At 45.6% G+C, this 16,341-nt stretch overlaps 1 protein-coding gene across 10 annotated transcripts in view; it reads right to left on the reverse strand.

The window, feature by feature from the left end:
• PRSS54 (serine protease 54) overlaps positions 1–15,519 on the reverse strand; it is a 27,510-nt gene extending 11,991 nt beyond the window's left edge. For 2 of the 10 annotated variants that reach the window (XM_014587796.2, XM_014587795.2), the window contains exons 1-4: positions 7,898–7,998; positions 7,049–7,134; positions 6,910–7,004; positions 4,301–4,472 (exon numbers count right to left, since the gene is read on the reverse strand). In XM_014587796.2, coding sequence (XP_014443282.1) covers positions 4,301–4,472; positions 6,910–7,004; positions 7,049–7,134; positions 7,898–7,900 — 356 coding nt within the window. In that variant the 5' untranslated portion in view covers positions 7,901–7,998. Of the gene's footprint in view, positions 1–4,300; positions 4,473–6,909; positions 7,005–7,048; positions 7,276–7,897; positions 7,999–8,095; positions 8,113–14,414; positions 14,442–15,337 lie in introns of those variants that run through there. The other 8 variants (XM_027771860.1, XM_027771864.1, XM_027771866.1 and 5 more) reach the window with 8 other exon arrangements.
• Positions 15,520–16,341: the final 822 nt, after the last annotated feature.

The following is a 16,341-nucleotide window of genomic DNA, read 5'->3' on the forward strand; positions in this document are numbered from 1 at the left end:
AAAACCCCCACAAAAAAAAAAAAAAAAGAACCTTCAAGAGTGCTTGATAAACAGAAAAGGCCTGCATTGCCTTGTAGAAGCTGGGCGGTAGAAATATGATGCTAAAGGTGATTCTGGTCAGGTCTTAGCTAGAAAATGTAAACAAGAGGAAAGATCATTCTTTTACTAAAATGGCAAAGAATTGAATTGCGTTCAAGTATTTTGCGAAGAAGTTACAAGTGATGACCTTGACTATTTGACTGAAATTTCTAAGTGAAGCATTGAAAGTGTGGCCTGCTTTTACTTTATTGCTTTTTAGTAAAACAAGGAAAGAGAGACCTGAATTTGAAGAATTGTTAAGAAAAAAGGAACCAAGGAACCAGCAGTTAGCGTAATGGCTATGTCGCTGGACTCCCACATAGTCGACCGTGGTTCGCGTCCCGGACCCGGTGGCTTAAAACTCACGCCGGGTGCGTGTGTGTGCGTGCCCAAGATCCCGAGAGGAGAATGGAGGAGAAGGAATTGCAGTGTGACCATCCCCCCTGGGGGGGTGATTTCTCGCTTTCTGTCTCTGTCTCTCTCTCTCTGTCTGGCGAGCACATGCGCCCTATAGCAAAAAAAACCTCTCCAAAAAAAAAAAAAGGAACCAGAATTTAAAGATTTAAAAAATCCTCAGTCTGCATTGCAAAGCAAACAAAACAAAAAAAAAAAAAAAGGAGAGAGAGAGAGCATGTTTCAAAGCAAGCACGAAGAGTGAGGCTGGACTTTCACTTGAGATCATGGATTTATACAGCAGAATCATGCCAATTCTTTCTAATTTTATTTTTATTTTTTTGAGAGGTTTTTGTCTTAGGGCACATGAGCTAATAGAAGAGAGAGACAGATACAATGAGAGGGAAAGTGAGAAATCACTCCTATTCCCAAAGGAGATGGCCACACTGCAATCCCTTCTCCTCTATTCTCCTCCCAGGATCTTGGACACTCACGTGTGCAAATCCACGTGGTGTGATTTTCAAGCCACTGGGTCTGGGACTTGAATCATGGTGGGGCATGTAGGAGTACAGCAGCATAACAACTACGCTCCCTACTGGCCCAAAACTTCTTTTTTTTAAATTATTTTATTTAATGTTATTTATTTATTTATTTTCAAATTGGTCAGAGAGGGACAGAGTGAGAAAGAAAGAAAGGAGAGAGAGGGAAAGTAAGAAAGCAAGTCACCAGGTCCAGGATTTGAACTGTCGTTGGCCATGTGGGAGTCCAGTGACCTTAACCACTATGCCACCTGCCGGCCCCCAGACTTCTTGAATTCTACAGGATGGGCTAAGAGAGCAAATAAGCATTACTTGTCAAGAAAAGGCTTTTAAGAACGACTCCATAGATGATTCAGAGATGTACCACAGAACCAGCAGGCACAGGCTTGTGGGACAAGGCTGTTCCTCAGGTTCAGTGGATGAAGTTGCTGCAACACAGTACCTTAAGGAGAAGACCTCCTCCCACAGCAGCAGGGAGTGGCCATCCTCCAGGGCAGAGGGGACAATGCTGCCATCCCATTGAACCCAGAGGGCAGAGCATCAGTCCCAAAAGGATTGTTCTCGAGCCTTAAGATCTAATGGAAGTTGCCTTGCTAAACTTCAGATTTGACCTGGACCCTGCCTTCCCAGTTTCTTGCTTTGGAATGGGAATATTTATCTTATGCCTGACTCTCCCATGTATTTTGAAAGCACATAACTTGTTGGTTTCATAGCTTTGCAGTTGGAGAGGAATTTTATCTCAAGATGAATCATGCCTTGAGTCACCAATACTTGATTTAGATGCTATTTAGATAAGATTCTCAGCATCCAAGTTGACGCTGGATGGGTTAAGACTTTGGGGGCTGTTGGAATGGGGTAAATGTATTTTGCATGCCAGAATGACACGAATTTGGGGGGACTGAGGGAAGAATATTATGGACAGAATGTGTCCCTCCAAAATTCTATCCAAGTCCCAATCTTCAATGTGACCATATTTAGAGATAGGGCTTTCATCTCCATATTTAGAGGTAGACGTAATTAAGGTTCAGCGAAGTCATAGGGTGGGGCCCTCATCTAATAGAACTCGCGTCCTTTTTTTTTCCTCTTAAGAGTGATTTATTTATTTAATTTCATGTGTTATTATGTTTTGATTTGACCAGACAGAGACAGAGAGAGAAGGGGAAAGCGAGAAAGCACATCACCAAGTCTGAGACTCAAACCGTGGTCAACCATGTGGGAATTTAGCATCTTTATCCACCACATCACCTGCCAGCCCCCAAAACTGGTGTCCTTTTAAGAAGAGGAAGACTTTGACACCAGGAGAGCACACACACACAGAGAAAAAGCCATGAGAGAATATAGACGGAAGGCAGCTCTCTGCAAGCCAGGGAGAGAGGCCTCAAGAGAAACCATTCTAATACCTTAATCTTAAACTTACAGCCTCCAAAATTGTGAATAATAAATTTTTATTATTTAAGTCTCCCAGTCAATGATATTTTGTTATGGCCACCTAAGCTGACTAATACAAGGCAGGAAGAAAATTCTCTCTGTTTATAGTACAAGAATCATGAGACCAGCAGGTGGCATGGTGGTGAAGGCACTAGACTCCCACATGGCCAACCGCAGCTTGAGTCCTGGACCCAGGCACTTGAAACTCACACCAGGCGCATATGCTTGCATGCCCAAAACCCTGAAAGGAAAATGGAGAAGGGTTTGCGTTGTGGCCATCTCCCCAGGGGGTGATTTCTCACTTTCTGTCTCTCTCTCTCTCACTCTGGTGAGTGACCACGACCAACAAATCTATAAAACCCTATAAATCCTATAGCAAAAAATATCTTAAAAAAAGTATAAAAATCAATATAGCTAGATCTATAAATACATAGATAACCATAAATGCATTGAGTATTTAAGGAGGAATATTCAAGAAACTGATGACAGACTATAGCTCAAGGGATGGAAATTACTGACTGAAGAAAAGGAGAGGGAAAAAGCTGTTTTCACTGCACACCCTTTGGTTCCTCATGAACATTATACTATGTACATGGATCTTCATTTAAAAATTATAAATTGTATGTTAAAAATTCAGTAATGGGCTAACCAGGTAGTGTGGTACTTAAGGTGGCTGGATCCCACATGGCAGACTGTGCAGTTCAAGTCCTAAACCCAGCGACTTGAAAAACATGCTGGCGATGGGCAGCAGATGGCATAATGGTTACTTTGCTGGACTCCCACGTGACAAGCTGTGGTTCGAGTCCTTACCCTGATGACTTGAAAATTACATCTTGGACATTCATGTGCATGCATGCCTAAGATCCCAGGAGGAGAATGAAGGAGAAGGGATTGTGGCATGGCCATCCCCCGGGGGGATGATTTCTCGCTTTCTGTCTCTCTGTCTCTCTCTCTCTCTGGCAAGCACATGTACCCTAAGGCAAAAACCTGTAAAAAAAAAAAAGAAAAGAAAAAGAAAGGAAGAAAAACATGCTGGGCATGTGTGTGCATGAGTTTCTGGGACTTGAACTGTGGTAGCTACATAGAAGTCAGCACAGTGCCCCACGGCAAAAACCTCTTTCCAGCCAGCACAGTGTCCTATGGCAAAATCCTCTTTAAAAAAAAAAGTGCTCCTGGATTTCCTGTAAGTCTTTTCTCTCTGTATGTGTGATTGTGGCAGCACCTGTAAGGCCAGGGTACGTGTATTTTTTTTTGTTTTTATTTTTTTAATTTTTAATTTTTTGAAAGATTTTTGGTATAGGATGTGTACATTTGCCAGAGAGACAGAGAGAAGGAAATAGAGAAATCACCCCCAGGGCGGATGGCTATGCCACAGTCCCTTATCCTCCTTTCTCCTCTCAGATATTTGGGCACACATGCACACACTCCCGGCATGAATTTTAAACTGCTGGGTCCAGGACTTGAACCGTGGTCGACCACGTGGGAGTCCAGTGACATAACCATTACGCTATTTGCTGGTCCCAGGCCAAGGTAACTGTTTTAAGGTAAGGCTTCCTATGGACTTGCTCAGTGGGATACACAATAAGGACTGGCATTTCAAGTCAGTGGCTCTGTGACTGCCATCAGCTCAGAACGAATAGCTTCCCGGTATGGAATGAATAATCCTCTTTTCAGTTATGAGGCTCGCAGTCCTTATAGCAGAGGAGCCTCGGCAACTGGTGATTTTAGGACCTCAAAACAGTTGATAAAGAGCCCCAGACCCTGAAATCCACCTTGCAGGGTCTCCCTGGCTGAGCAGGAAACAGAGCTGCCCCACCCCATCCCCAGGGGGCGGTGTGGGCCCCAGAGGCAGGGGTACTGGCCTGTTCTGAAAGGCAGATGCGATGCTGAGGATCCAGAACTCACTGAGGATGCAGCCGAAAGCCAGGTGGGTGTACTGGGAATCCTGCAGCGACACCACCCATGGGAACTCCATGCTGCTGACCGGGTTGTCCTCGGAACTGTCCAAATCGAAGACTTTCTGGATGCCACAACCTACAGAGGGGTGCAGGGGCCTCATGCTAGGCCAGGAGACGGTCACCTCTGGGCTTCCCCCCAGACCTCAGGCAGACCCCCTCTCCTGTTGGCTCTCCATCTTGCTCATCGCTAACTCCATCACCCCGTTCCTTTCCCTGTCCTAGTGGGTCTTCTTCCCCATAACAGATGTGTGGTGACATCTTTGAACCTGAAAATCCAATTGGACTACTGATACCGTCACCTAAGGAGCACTCGGCAGGACACGCTAGACAGAACCAGAACCTTTCGTATACATCAGCCATTCTCGAAGGGTAGTCTGGGGCTTCTGCGAGTCCTCATGACCTTCCAGGGGTCTGCAAGGTTAAACCTATTTTCATAAGAGCACTAAGACGTGACTTGTTTTTTTCACCCTCATTCTCTCACTGGTATGCACTGGCGTTTTCCAGAGGCTACATGATGTCATCACTCTGATGGCGAAGAGGATGTGTGATCTTATGTTCTCCTAGGTGTTTTTCATTTTCTCAAATTTTTTTTATAGGTTTTTGCCATATAGCACATGTGCTCTCCAGAGAAAGAGAGACAGAGATGGTGAGAGGGAAAGTGAGAAATTACCTCCCCCAGAGAAGATGGTTACACTGTAATCCCTTCTCCTCCATTCTCCTCCTGGGATCTTGGGCACACATACACACATGCCTGGCTTTGATTTTTAAGCCACTGGGTCTGGGACTTGAACAGCAGTTGGCTGTGTGGGAGTCCAGTGACATAACCATTCCGTCCTCTGCTGGCCCCTAATTTTCCCAATTTTAATTACTAATATGGTACATATGGAAAGACACCGCTTCACAAGCAAAAACTCTCTTGGGGTCTTTAACGGTTTTTACGCGTAAAGCCTGAGAACCAATGGTATCCACTACTTCATATGATTCCCACCACAGTCCTGAGGGTTGGGCTGTCATTCTTAGTTTGCAGATGAGAGAATCGAAGTTCAGAGCAGAGAAGCACTTGTCCCAGCTTGTAGGACATACGGTCAGTCCAGCTGGAGCCACACTCCATCCTCCCAACCCCACAGGCTGTGCTCCAGCCATATGCCCATTGTGTCCTCGAATTCGCCCGCCTTCCTCCCCAGGCTGTTGGCATGTGTGGCTCTTCTAACAGTATCTGCCTGTCTTGCCAGCATTTCCCTATGTGTTAGCATGGTGCCTGGCACATAGTACATGCTAAGTAAATTATCTGGTGCATGAACAGAAAGGCTCTGCCAGTTAGGCACTCCCTGACTTCTTGTCATCAAGAGCTAAAAGGACCCGGCAGGTGGAGGCCTTCTCTGGTCCCCCGGGGCCTGCTCAGCCTTTGCCTTCCTCCAGTGGACATTCCCCTCCAACTGAACAGTTCCCTGAGTGGCCTGGACTTCATTCCCGGTAAGAGTTAAAGGTTGAATAATGTTTTAAATGGCATGTCGCTTCTCATGCCAGCCCTGGTTTACCTTGTAGCTAAGGGAAAACGTTCTACACTCATAGAGCTAATGAGGAGGCTTAGGAGGTCAGACCAGGAAGCACCCCTGGAATTCATCTAAGTCAGAAAGGGGAACTGACTTCTTCAAGGCCCGCCTGGCTGAGCTGAGCCTCCTACTTCCGGGCGTGGTCACAGGATGGCGTCCACAAGGGCTGTTTTTCTCTCCCTGGCTGACCAGCCCTTCCGCCGCCCCATGCCACTCCTCAGCAGCCAGTGTGCCTGCTCAGATGAATCCCCACTGCCCACGGGCCCTCCTTGTTGAACCCAGGGATGCCCATCACACCCTCACCAGAGCAAAGTGGAGGGCAGGGTTCTTTCTCCTGACTGCATCATTCATCCACCAGAATCCCTGGGTCTTGCATGTCTACAAGCTCCCTGGGGTAGGGTCTAACGTGTACTCAGCAAGGGCCTGGATACAGAGTTCAAAGTCTGGTTGGTCCCTTAGTATGCTATGGGACCTTGGGTGAGCCACTTCACCTCTCTAGGGCTCGGTTTCCTCCCTTGAAACCTGGGGTCATAATCCTGGCTCTGCATACCTCTTGGGTGGCCGTGAAGATCATACAAGGTGAGGTTATGGAAGAGTGCTTGGCAGACTGTATGCCCAAGACCGACCATGCCAAATGTCAGCCAGGGCAGGGGCTGTGAATGGGGAAGGAGGCCTGGCGCTGACCCCTCTGTTCACGGGGACTTTCTGCAGCCTAACCCTGATTTTCCTAACCATGCTCTTGCCCTGATAATTAGCCTTGACACCAGGCATCATTTGCCCCATGCGTTCTGCGCAGTTCACTGCTTTGCCTGGTTCCTGCCAGCAACACCCGCTGCTCAGCACAGCGTGCTGAGAGTCATCTTCCCCACGTCCCTCTCTGGATGTGAAACACTGTTTCATTCTCCCTGGTGACCTCCCCGCGGTGGGTCCCAAGTCCTGGAGTGGAGGCAGCACACTCACTGGCAGACGTGTGGGAGACGTAAAGCAGTACTAAGAGCACCCCTCTCATCTCTGCCATCCCCAATGAGAGCAGCCGCAGCAGCCACCATGAGCAGCTGTGAAAACAGAAAGTCCGTTTCAGGATGTGGGAAAAACCAACCTGTCACATCCCTGGCACCTGGTTCCCTGCAGCAGAGAGGCAGGAGCCAGCTGCCCAGCGCCTGTCCTCAGCCGTTTGGACGATGGCTGGAGGAGAGAAGACGGCCTGAGCTAGTCAGTGTCTTCTCAATCCAGCCCAGGCCCCTGTGTGTCCCTGCAAATTGGGGCTCCAAATTTTTGACTCGTGGAATTCAAACCTTGCCTTAACTCTGTAGCCGTAAGATGCTGCTGAAAGAAAAGACAGAGTTCTGGGGCAGGCAGCTTGACAGTTAAGGGCGCTGGACTCCCACATGGCTGACCATGGTTCAAGTCCTGGACCTGGTGGCTTGCTTTTTCTTACTTCTCTCTCTCCCCGCCCCTATCTCTCTCTCTTGCTCTGTCCCTCTTTGTTCAAATTAAAGTAAATAAATAAATATTTTTAAAAGAATTTTTTTAAAAGAAAAGACTGTGCTTTAATGAGAGTCCCCCTCTCCTATGGCTTAATGTCTATGCTGTGAGTTCAGCTCTCTTAAGTCCTGCTGGCTTTCATAATGCTGGGATTTCTTTGAACTAGTAACAGCCTGGACTTACACACGGTACCAGCCCCAGCATTTAGCTTAATTCATTCCAACAGTCATCCTACAGGTAGACCGTCTCATATCCCCACTTTACAGACTTAGAAACAGAGATTCAGACACACTGAGTAGGTTAAAGTCACACGGCTCCCAAGTTCTGAAGTTGGGATTTGAGTTGTCTGCCTGAATCCAAAGCCCACAGGTGCTCCACCACATGCCGTATCACTAAGCCTACACCCTTGCCCCCAAACAATGCCCAGTAGCCTCAGGAACCCATGGGCACAGTTCCTGGTCACCATGTTCTACTCATGACGCCAGATGCTTCTTGTCCTCGGGATGGTCCTCAGGGTTCTTTCGTGAAGTGCTCTTTCTAAAGGAGAAATGAACTCTCTCGGGCCTTACAGAGCTCCCACATGCCATAACACCAAGCCTACACCCTTGCCCCAAACAATGCCCAGTAGCCTCAGGAACCCATGGGCACAGTTCCTGGTCACCATGTTCTACTCATGACGCCGGATGCTTCTTGTCCTCGGGATGGTCCTCAGGGTTCTTTCGTGAAGTGCTCTTTCTAAAGGAGAAATGAACTCTCTTGGGCCTTACAGAGCTCAACAGAGGGACTTCTTCTACTACCTCGGGAATAATGTTCCATTGTGGCATCATGGTTACCATGGCAGCACCAAGCAAACGCCTGGATGCAGGGACTTAGAAGGAGCTAGGATGAAAAGTCTGCTTGTTACCCGAGCTTGGCAGGGCTATGCTGGAAACAAGTGTCTCACCACTTTGCTAGATCACAAAGTCCTCTCTGGTCATGGCCACAGTCTGTCACCTCCCACGGCACCCACCCTATGTCCACACAAGTTTGTCACACAGGACTGAGGAAGCCCACAGCAAGGGTGGATTTGGGGTTTCCAGTCCTCGTCAGCTTCTTACACTCCCAGTGTGGTTTCTTTGAGGCTCAGCACAGTTTTCTTTAGTCTCTTGGCTTGCAGGTCCAAGCTAAACAATCAGATTGCCTCTGACAAACCAGAAGGCCAGATGGGATCAGCACTCCAGCTGCTGCGAGCCGCTTTGGTTTTAGCACAAATGCCAAGACTCAGAGAACGTGTTGACAACATGTTGGAGAGAGATAATTCACAGAAGCCCAGAGCTCCCAGACCACCGGCACAGGCACTCAGGGGCTGTTTATTGGGCAGAGGGATGAATGGCTAATGGGAGGTGGGATGGCTGGCTAGAAAGGGAAACCTGAGTCAGAAAGCCACTATCTCCTTCACTCGTGGGCCCCAGATGTGCTGTGTGCCTCAACCTTTCCCATTGCCTCTGACCTCATGCAGGGTTTCCCCTCTGCTGGAAGGATAGAACAGAAACAGTTTTCTGGCTGAGGAGGAAGTGGGAGTCGATCCTGCCACGTGTTCCACATTGTGGATCTCAGCTTTCATATCCATTTTCTCACTGGTGATCCACAATCACCCTGGTAAGATGAAGGAACTACGTGAACTTTTCAAATGAGGATATGGAGGCTCAGAGCAGGGAAATTCATTTCCTAAGAGTCAAAGACCTAGGAAATGTCGGGGCAGGCCTCAAACTCAGAGCTCTCCAGTCACAGGTGGAAAGGCATCTCCAAGTCTGAGCTTCTGAATCTGGGCTGTGGGCTGCCTGGTAGGGGATAGAGCAGACAAAGTGCCTTCCAAAGCTGGGGCAGCTCTCACAAAGCGTGGATGCTCGGTGAGCACTCAAGATCCCAACTCCCTCCATATTCCTCCATGAATTCCAACTCCCTTCAACTCCCCATGAAAGGAAGCCACCTGCAGACCATGGAGAGCATCATGACCCCTCCCAGGGATGATCCGGCATGGCTGACCACAGGGAAGACTCTGAATCCTGCAGGGACCCAGCAGGCCTTACGAACAGCAGGCCTCAAATTCTCACCCTTGCTGGACCACGTAAGGCAAACCATCCACTTCATGTAAATTTTTGAAATATTCATCATCATTTTAAAATAATTAATTATTTAAGGTTAATAATAATAGCCATGAGCCGGCAGGTGGTGTAGTGGTTAAGGGCGCTGGATTCTCACATGGCTAATTGACAGTTCAAGTCCAGGACCTGGCAGCTTGCTTTCTCACTTTCCCTTTCTCTCTCTCTCTCTCTGTCTCACTCTGGTCAAATTGAAAAATAATAACAAATGAAATTAAATAAATAAATAAATCTAAAAAAATAATAGGAGCAGTAATAGTAGTTGTATGTCTTTGAGAAGAAAATTGCGGTCTGACAGCAAAGGTTCTGTAGCTAGGATAGTGGCAGTGTGAAATGTCAGTGGTTAACCACCGCTTTCAATGCTTACTCTTCACTTTCATTAAGTTAGAAAGTCCCAGTTCCTAATTAAAGGACATCTGAAATTGCAGCAAGTTCTGTCAGATAGTTCTGGTATTTGCTCACTGTTCCTTCTTATATCCTAGACCTTATATCTCTTCCCTGAAAAACAGGGAAGACATTTCTTTTTAATTATTTATTTATTGTTATTTTTAAGTTTTGCTATAGGGCACATGTGCTCACCGGAGAGAAACAGAGAGAGAGAGAGAGAGGGAAAGTGAGAAAACAAGCCACCAGGTCCAGGACTTGAACTATGGTCAGCCATGTGGGAGTCTAGCACCTTAACCACTGCCACCAACTGGCCCTGGAAATTTTTTTTGTCTCAGTTTCTTGATGGTTAACACGAATTAAGTAATACTAAATACTATAAAGCCTCTCAAAAGTTTTACTGATCTGTAAATGTCTTTTTTGTATCTTTTTTTAAAAACAAGTTTTGGTGGGATACAATTCTAGGTTAATAGTTATTTTCACTCAATTAAAAATATTAATTTTATTTATTATTATTACTATTTTTAAACTTGCTATGGGGCACGTGCACTCATGAGAGACAGAAAGTAAGAAAGCAAGCTGCCAGATAGAGGACTCAAACCAGTTTGCCATGTGGGAGTCCAGCAACTCAATCAACCACCATGCTACCTGCTGACCTCTATTTTCTCTCAATTTTTGAAGATATTCTTTTCTAGACTTCCTTGAGAAGTCTTCTCTCATTCTAATTATTGTTCCTTTTTTTTTTTTTTGAGAGGTTTGTGCTATAGGGCGTGTGCGCTCGCCAGACAGACAGAGACAGAGAGACAGAGAGACAGAAAGCGAGAAATCACCCCCCAGGGGGGATGGCCACACCACAATCCCTTCTCCTCCATTCTCCTCTCAGGATCTTGGGCACGCACACACACGTGCCCGGCGTGAGTTTTAAGCCACCGGGTCCAGACGCGAACCGTGGTCGACTACGTGGGAGTCCAGCGACATAGCCATTACGCTAACTGCTGGTCCCTATCCTTTGTTCCTTGAAACAGTAAATGATCTGTCTTTTCTGTCTCCCCACTTTTAATTTTGGTTTTGCTATGGGGTACACTAGAGAGAAATGAAAAATGGAAAGTGAGGGAATGGCCACACTGCAATGCCTCCTCCTCCATTCTCCTCTTGGGACTTTGGGCACACACATGCACGTACATGCACCCAGTGTGAGTTTCAAGCCACCATAATCACCCATGTGGGAGTCCAGTGCTTTAACCACTACACCATCTGCTAGCCTCAGTTTCTTTATTCTTACTCTGTGGGTATCCTAGGAGTCTGCACTGGATGTGGTTTTATTCCAGAGAATTTACTTCTTCTCCTGCTGGTCACCAGAGGGCACTACTAAAAACCGTGGCTAGGCTTCCCACCCTTGCCACTGGTTTAGCACTACAGTATTTTAAGCTGTTAGAAGCTCTGACCTCAGCTCAGTTTTCTTGGAATCTTTCATAAAGCTTCAGAGAGGAAGATAACTCCAAGAGCACGTCCTCTGTACTGTTTTGTTGTGGTTGTTGTTTTTGAGAGTTTTTTTTTTTTTTTTTTTTTTTTGCTACCGGGGACTGGATCTTTCCGGAAACAGAGAAATAGAAAGCAAGAAATCACTCCCCCCAGGGGGATGGCCACATTGCAATCTATTCTCCTCTTGGGATTTTGGGCATGCATGTTCATGTGCCTGGGTGAGTTACAAGCCTCCCGGTCCAGGACGCCCATCACAGGCAGTCATGTGGGACTCCAGCGACATAATCGTTATGCCATCTGCTGGTCCCCCTCTGCATAGTTTTGAAATGAAAGGGTTCTTAGACTACTTCATTTGCAGTGATGCCCAAAGCCTAAAAGAGACTGAGCTTGACAACAGACCAGACAGAAGAAACTAGACTAACAGATTCCCACCAGAATAAGACGTAATCTTCAGGTAGTCGTTGTGCTTCCTATTTGCACTTCAGATTTTTTTCGGTTGCTATTTTTCGGTCTTATTCATGCAGGTATTTGGCTGCTTACTTGAATTCATCATTCTCCCACATTCGTTTAGTCCGGTACAAGGAATCACACTGGAGGCCTAGATGCTTCTTGTCCGTTACAGTAAACTTTTTCTTACACAAGTAAAAGGGTGACATTCTAAAATAATGATAAAAAGTAGAGTGTGGGGACCAGCAGTTGAGGTAATGGCTATGTCGCTGGACTCCCACATAGTCAACCACGGTTCGAGTCCTGGACCCGGTGGCTTAAACTCATATTGGGCAAGTGTGTATGTATGCCCAAGATCCTGAGAGGAGAATGGAGGAGAAGGGATTGTGGCATGGCAGCGTGGCCATCCCCCCCTGGGGGGTGATTTCTTGCTTTCTCTCTTTTTCTGGCAAGCGCACGTGTCCTACAGCCAAAAAAAAAAAAAATTACTTAAAAAGTAGAGTGTGGCAAATACATTAACCAGTCACATGGTTTATTATCATCACGATCAAGTATTATGTGCTGTGCATCATTATATATGCTATACTTTCATGCCGATGGCAGTGTACTAGGTTTAAGTTTGTTTCCAACAGCATCACCACAAACGCATGAGTAATGCAAACCATGGTGCGTCCATGGTCCAGTGGCTATGACATCACTAGGCAATAGGAATTTTCCAGCTCCATTATAATCTTATGGGACCATTGTCACTTAAGTGGTCCTTTGTTGACTCAAACATTGCTACAGGGCTCATGACTATACCTAGAATGTTGAGAGCAATTTCTACCAAAACTATGCCTGACACTTTGGGTTTTACTTGGAAAAACATAAACTTGAATAAAAAGCAGAGTTCTTCAAAAAGTCAGGAACAAATCTGAAACTCTGTTCATTCTGTCCTTTCTGATCATATATCTGAAACACAGAGGTCTATTTACAGTTGCTAGGCCTTTAGAAAATAACAAATGACCACCTGTCTGTCTTAACACTCCATGGTATTTGATAAAAGGAAATAAAGTGATTTGACAAGACTGCGATAATTGATGTCCACACTGCAACCCTCTGATGCCATGCTCACGGCAGACATCCTTAATCTAACACTGCACACTTTCCCCTGAGCTTACACTTCCTCCTTAGCATGCTTCCCAGAACAAGTAGTTGATACCGCTCAATCAGAGATTTCTCACAGGAAAGGCCCTATTTGTCATCTCTGGGTCACAGGAATAAAATCAATAGATTTATTTATTTTCCCCTCCAGGGAAAAGACATATTTATCCAGCAACCCCCACTCTTTAAAACAAGGTTACCTCATGCTAATAGCCAGTTCTACTAAGCCGATTATTTCTAAAATCAAACATTTTAAATATTTGAAAAAAATTAAAAATGTATATTTATGATTTAAGTAGCACAAGAAATTGCTACTTGAATCAGTAGGCACTTTTTCATTTTGTATTTACTATTTATTGGCATGAATTTTTAGGAAAGTAATGTTTTTAGATTTTCTGGGACAATATTCAAACATTTCATATGTAAATTTCCTATAGTCTGAAAAATTCATTCGTAGTAGTAAAAACAAAATAAAATACAATTTCCTTTTTATTTTCTTAGTTTAAATGAGAGGGTCATTTGTAGAATTATTTTCCACAGGGCCTCACCAAGTCTTGTTCCTTCTGTCCCACCACCACCCAGCCTTAAAGCAGGACATGATTTTAAGGATGTATCAGTCAGCCACCAGGTGATGTGGTGGTTAAGGTGCTGGATCATCCCCACATAGTCAACTGCTCAGTTCGAGTCCAAGACCCAGCAGCCTGAAAAAAAATGCTCAGCACATGCATGTAAGCCCAAAATCCCAAGAGGAGAACGGAGAAGAGATTGCAACACAGCCATCCCCCCAGGAGGTAATTTTTCACTTTCTCTCTCTCTCTCTCTCTCTGCCTCTGTCCAGTGAGCCCATGTGCCCTACAGGGAAAAAAAAAAAGAAAAGAAAAAGGAAGTAACGGTTAAAGAGCTACATACAGGAGTGGAGAGGAAGAATGACCTATTTTGTTTCTCTGACTTTTCCCCCAGAGATTTTAGGTCCCAGGAAGATGGATTCCACCTCACAGAAGACAACCTGGCTGCAGAAATAGGAACGGATTGCAGTTAAAAGGCCAAAACTGGGTCAGCAGGTGGCACAGAGATTAAGCAGCTGGATTTTACATGGCCAGCTGCATGGTTTGAGTCTCGGGCCAGATAGCTTGAAAGTCATGCCAGGCATGTGTGCATGCATGACCAAAATCCCGAGAGGAGAGTGGAAGAGAAAGGATCGTGGCATAATCATCCCCTCTGAGAGGTGATGGGGGTGATTTCTCACTTTTCCTCTTTCTGTCTCTTTCCAGCAAGTGCATACCCTATAGAAACCTTGAAAAAATGGTCAAAGTCTTAAGTTAAAGGAGAGGGAAGATACACCATGTCATGGTGAAGTTTCAACACATATCTGTAGCCACTAACCTTAGATTAAGTTTCCCAGCCAGGCTTCTGTGGGACAAAAGTCAGAGAACAAAACCAGTTCAATACACTTAATTTACACTCTGAAATACAACTATTTCTTTCTCCTATGAGCCCAAACTGGGCTCAATGGGTTAACACTGATTGTCCTATGTAATCGTCACAGCTACTATTTGGGGTACAATTTATCATTCACTGCTTAAAGTTCAGAGGCCCAGAGAGGTTAAACAACTTGCCCAAGGTCACATAGCTGGTAAGACGGGGAGCTGGGATGCAAACCCAATTCTGTCTGACTTTGAAGTGTATGTTCTAAATTAAAAATATTTTCTTGAAAAAATGTGTTGGTGAAGGAATGACCTACTGATCTGCATAGATATGCACCCACTCAGTGGTAAGAAGGATCTAAAATGGATGGAAAATTCAGGGACTGGGTGGTGGTGCGGTGGTAATGAACTGGACCCACCTGGGAAAGATTCTGGGTTCAGATCCTAGGGTCTCTGTACACACTGGGGGGCTCCTGTGCTCCATGATGGCTGATACTAGGGGGTAGATTATGAGGTGAAGATCCTACTGGGGGGGGGGTCTGTCTTTTTCATTAAATAAATAAAAGGGATATTCAATGGGCCTGTTTAAAAAATGGGGAGAACATGCTGCAAGCCAATCCCTAGCCTTTGAGCGAGGGACCCCCAAATAACATCCTTGCATTCACAACACCTCACCTGGGGCTGGGTATTACTGGCTACAGCTAATATTGCACTCAGGCCCCGTAATGAGGAGCTGGTTATTCCTGTGGCCCCCAAGGCAATGTGTCCAAGAACTTATGAGTTGGCTTGCCTTGTAAAATTTAATAACTCATAAGTCAATAAAAATGACTTATTTTAGAGCTTCAATTTTAGGAGAAGATGAGTTTGTAAAATACTACTCACGTGAGACAAAACACATACCAGAGAGGCACAAAGAATTCTAGGAGAGTTGCAAAGGAAATGAGAACATTTTCTTCATCAACTGGATTCGTTTTGAGCTTTTGTTCATTTCCCTGGGTGACCACATAAATATTATCACTTATACATTGTCCAGAATATTCCAGCCAGTACAAATATTTCCATCCTCCGAAACAGGGGTCAGAAGCTACACTGACGCTTTCGTGCAATGATCCTTTCGGCCGATAGGTGGCGATCTTGCCTGCAACATTCCACATTCTAGCTTCTCAAAAGGCAGTCTGACGTGGCACTTAAGACAATTAATGGAAAAAAGGTTTCCACGTGGATGATTCTTTGGCGTTGGCGGAGAAGCTATTTGCAAAGAGCAGGACGAACGTGCTCAAAAGCAAATGTGCTTTCCCTGTTTTCTGAACATTGTTGTTAGGGAGAAATGCTTAAAAGGAAAGAAAGGGGAAGGAAACTGCTTTGTCACTTTGTTGCAAACGTTAAAATTTTGAATATATTTTTCCTTCTTTCATTGACGTCAGCTGGGTTTTCGTTAGCCTTCATGCCAATGAGGCAGAATGGTAGGCTCAACACAGCTTAGCACCTGCTTTCTGTGAAGTGAGCCCTCAAAGCAGATTAGCCTGCAAGGAAATGTCTGTCACGGAATGGCAGTGTTTGGAATATTATTTCTGCATCACTGAATTCTCAGGGTTCTACTCTTTGGCTTGCTTTGTATTGTTTTCTAGACCTGAGCGAACCCAGGAGACCAAGTAGAGACCGTTCAGCAGCCGTACCTGTTTCTCTACTGGAGCTCAAAAGCAAGATCTCAATTGATGATGGGACCAGCAGGTGGCATAGTGGTCACTGCACTGGACTTCCACGTGGCTGACCATAGTCTGAGTTCCAGACGCGGTGGCTTGAAACCCACACCAGGCACCCGTATATGTCCAGAATCCCAGGAGGAAAATGGAGAAGGAATTGTGGTGTGACCACTACCCCCCAAG

Source organism: Tupaia chinensis, unplaced genomic scaffold (genome assembly GCF_000334495.1).
Source record: "Tupaia chinensis unplaced genomic scaffold, TupChi_1.0 Scaffold000235_1, whole genome shotgun sequence".
NCBI classification, from domain to species: domain Eukaryota; kingdom Metazoa; phylum Chordata; class Mammalia; order Scandentia; family Tupaiidae; genus Tupaia; species Tupaia belangeri.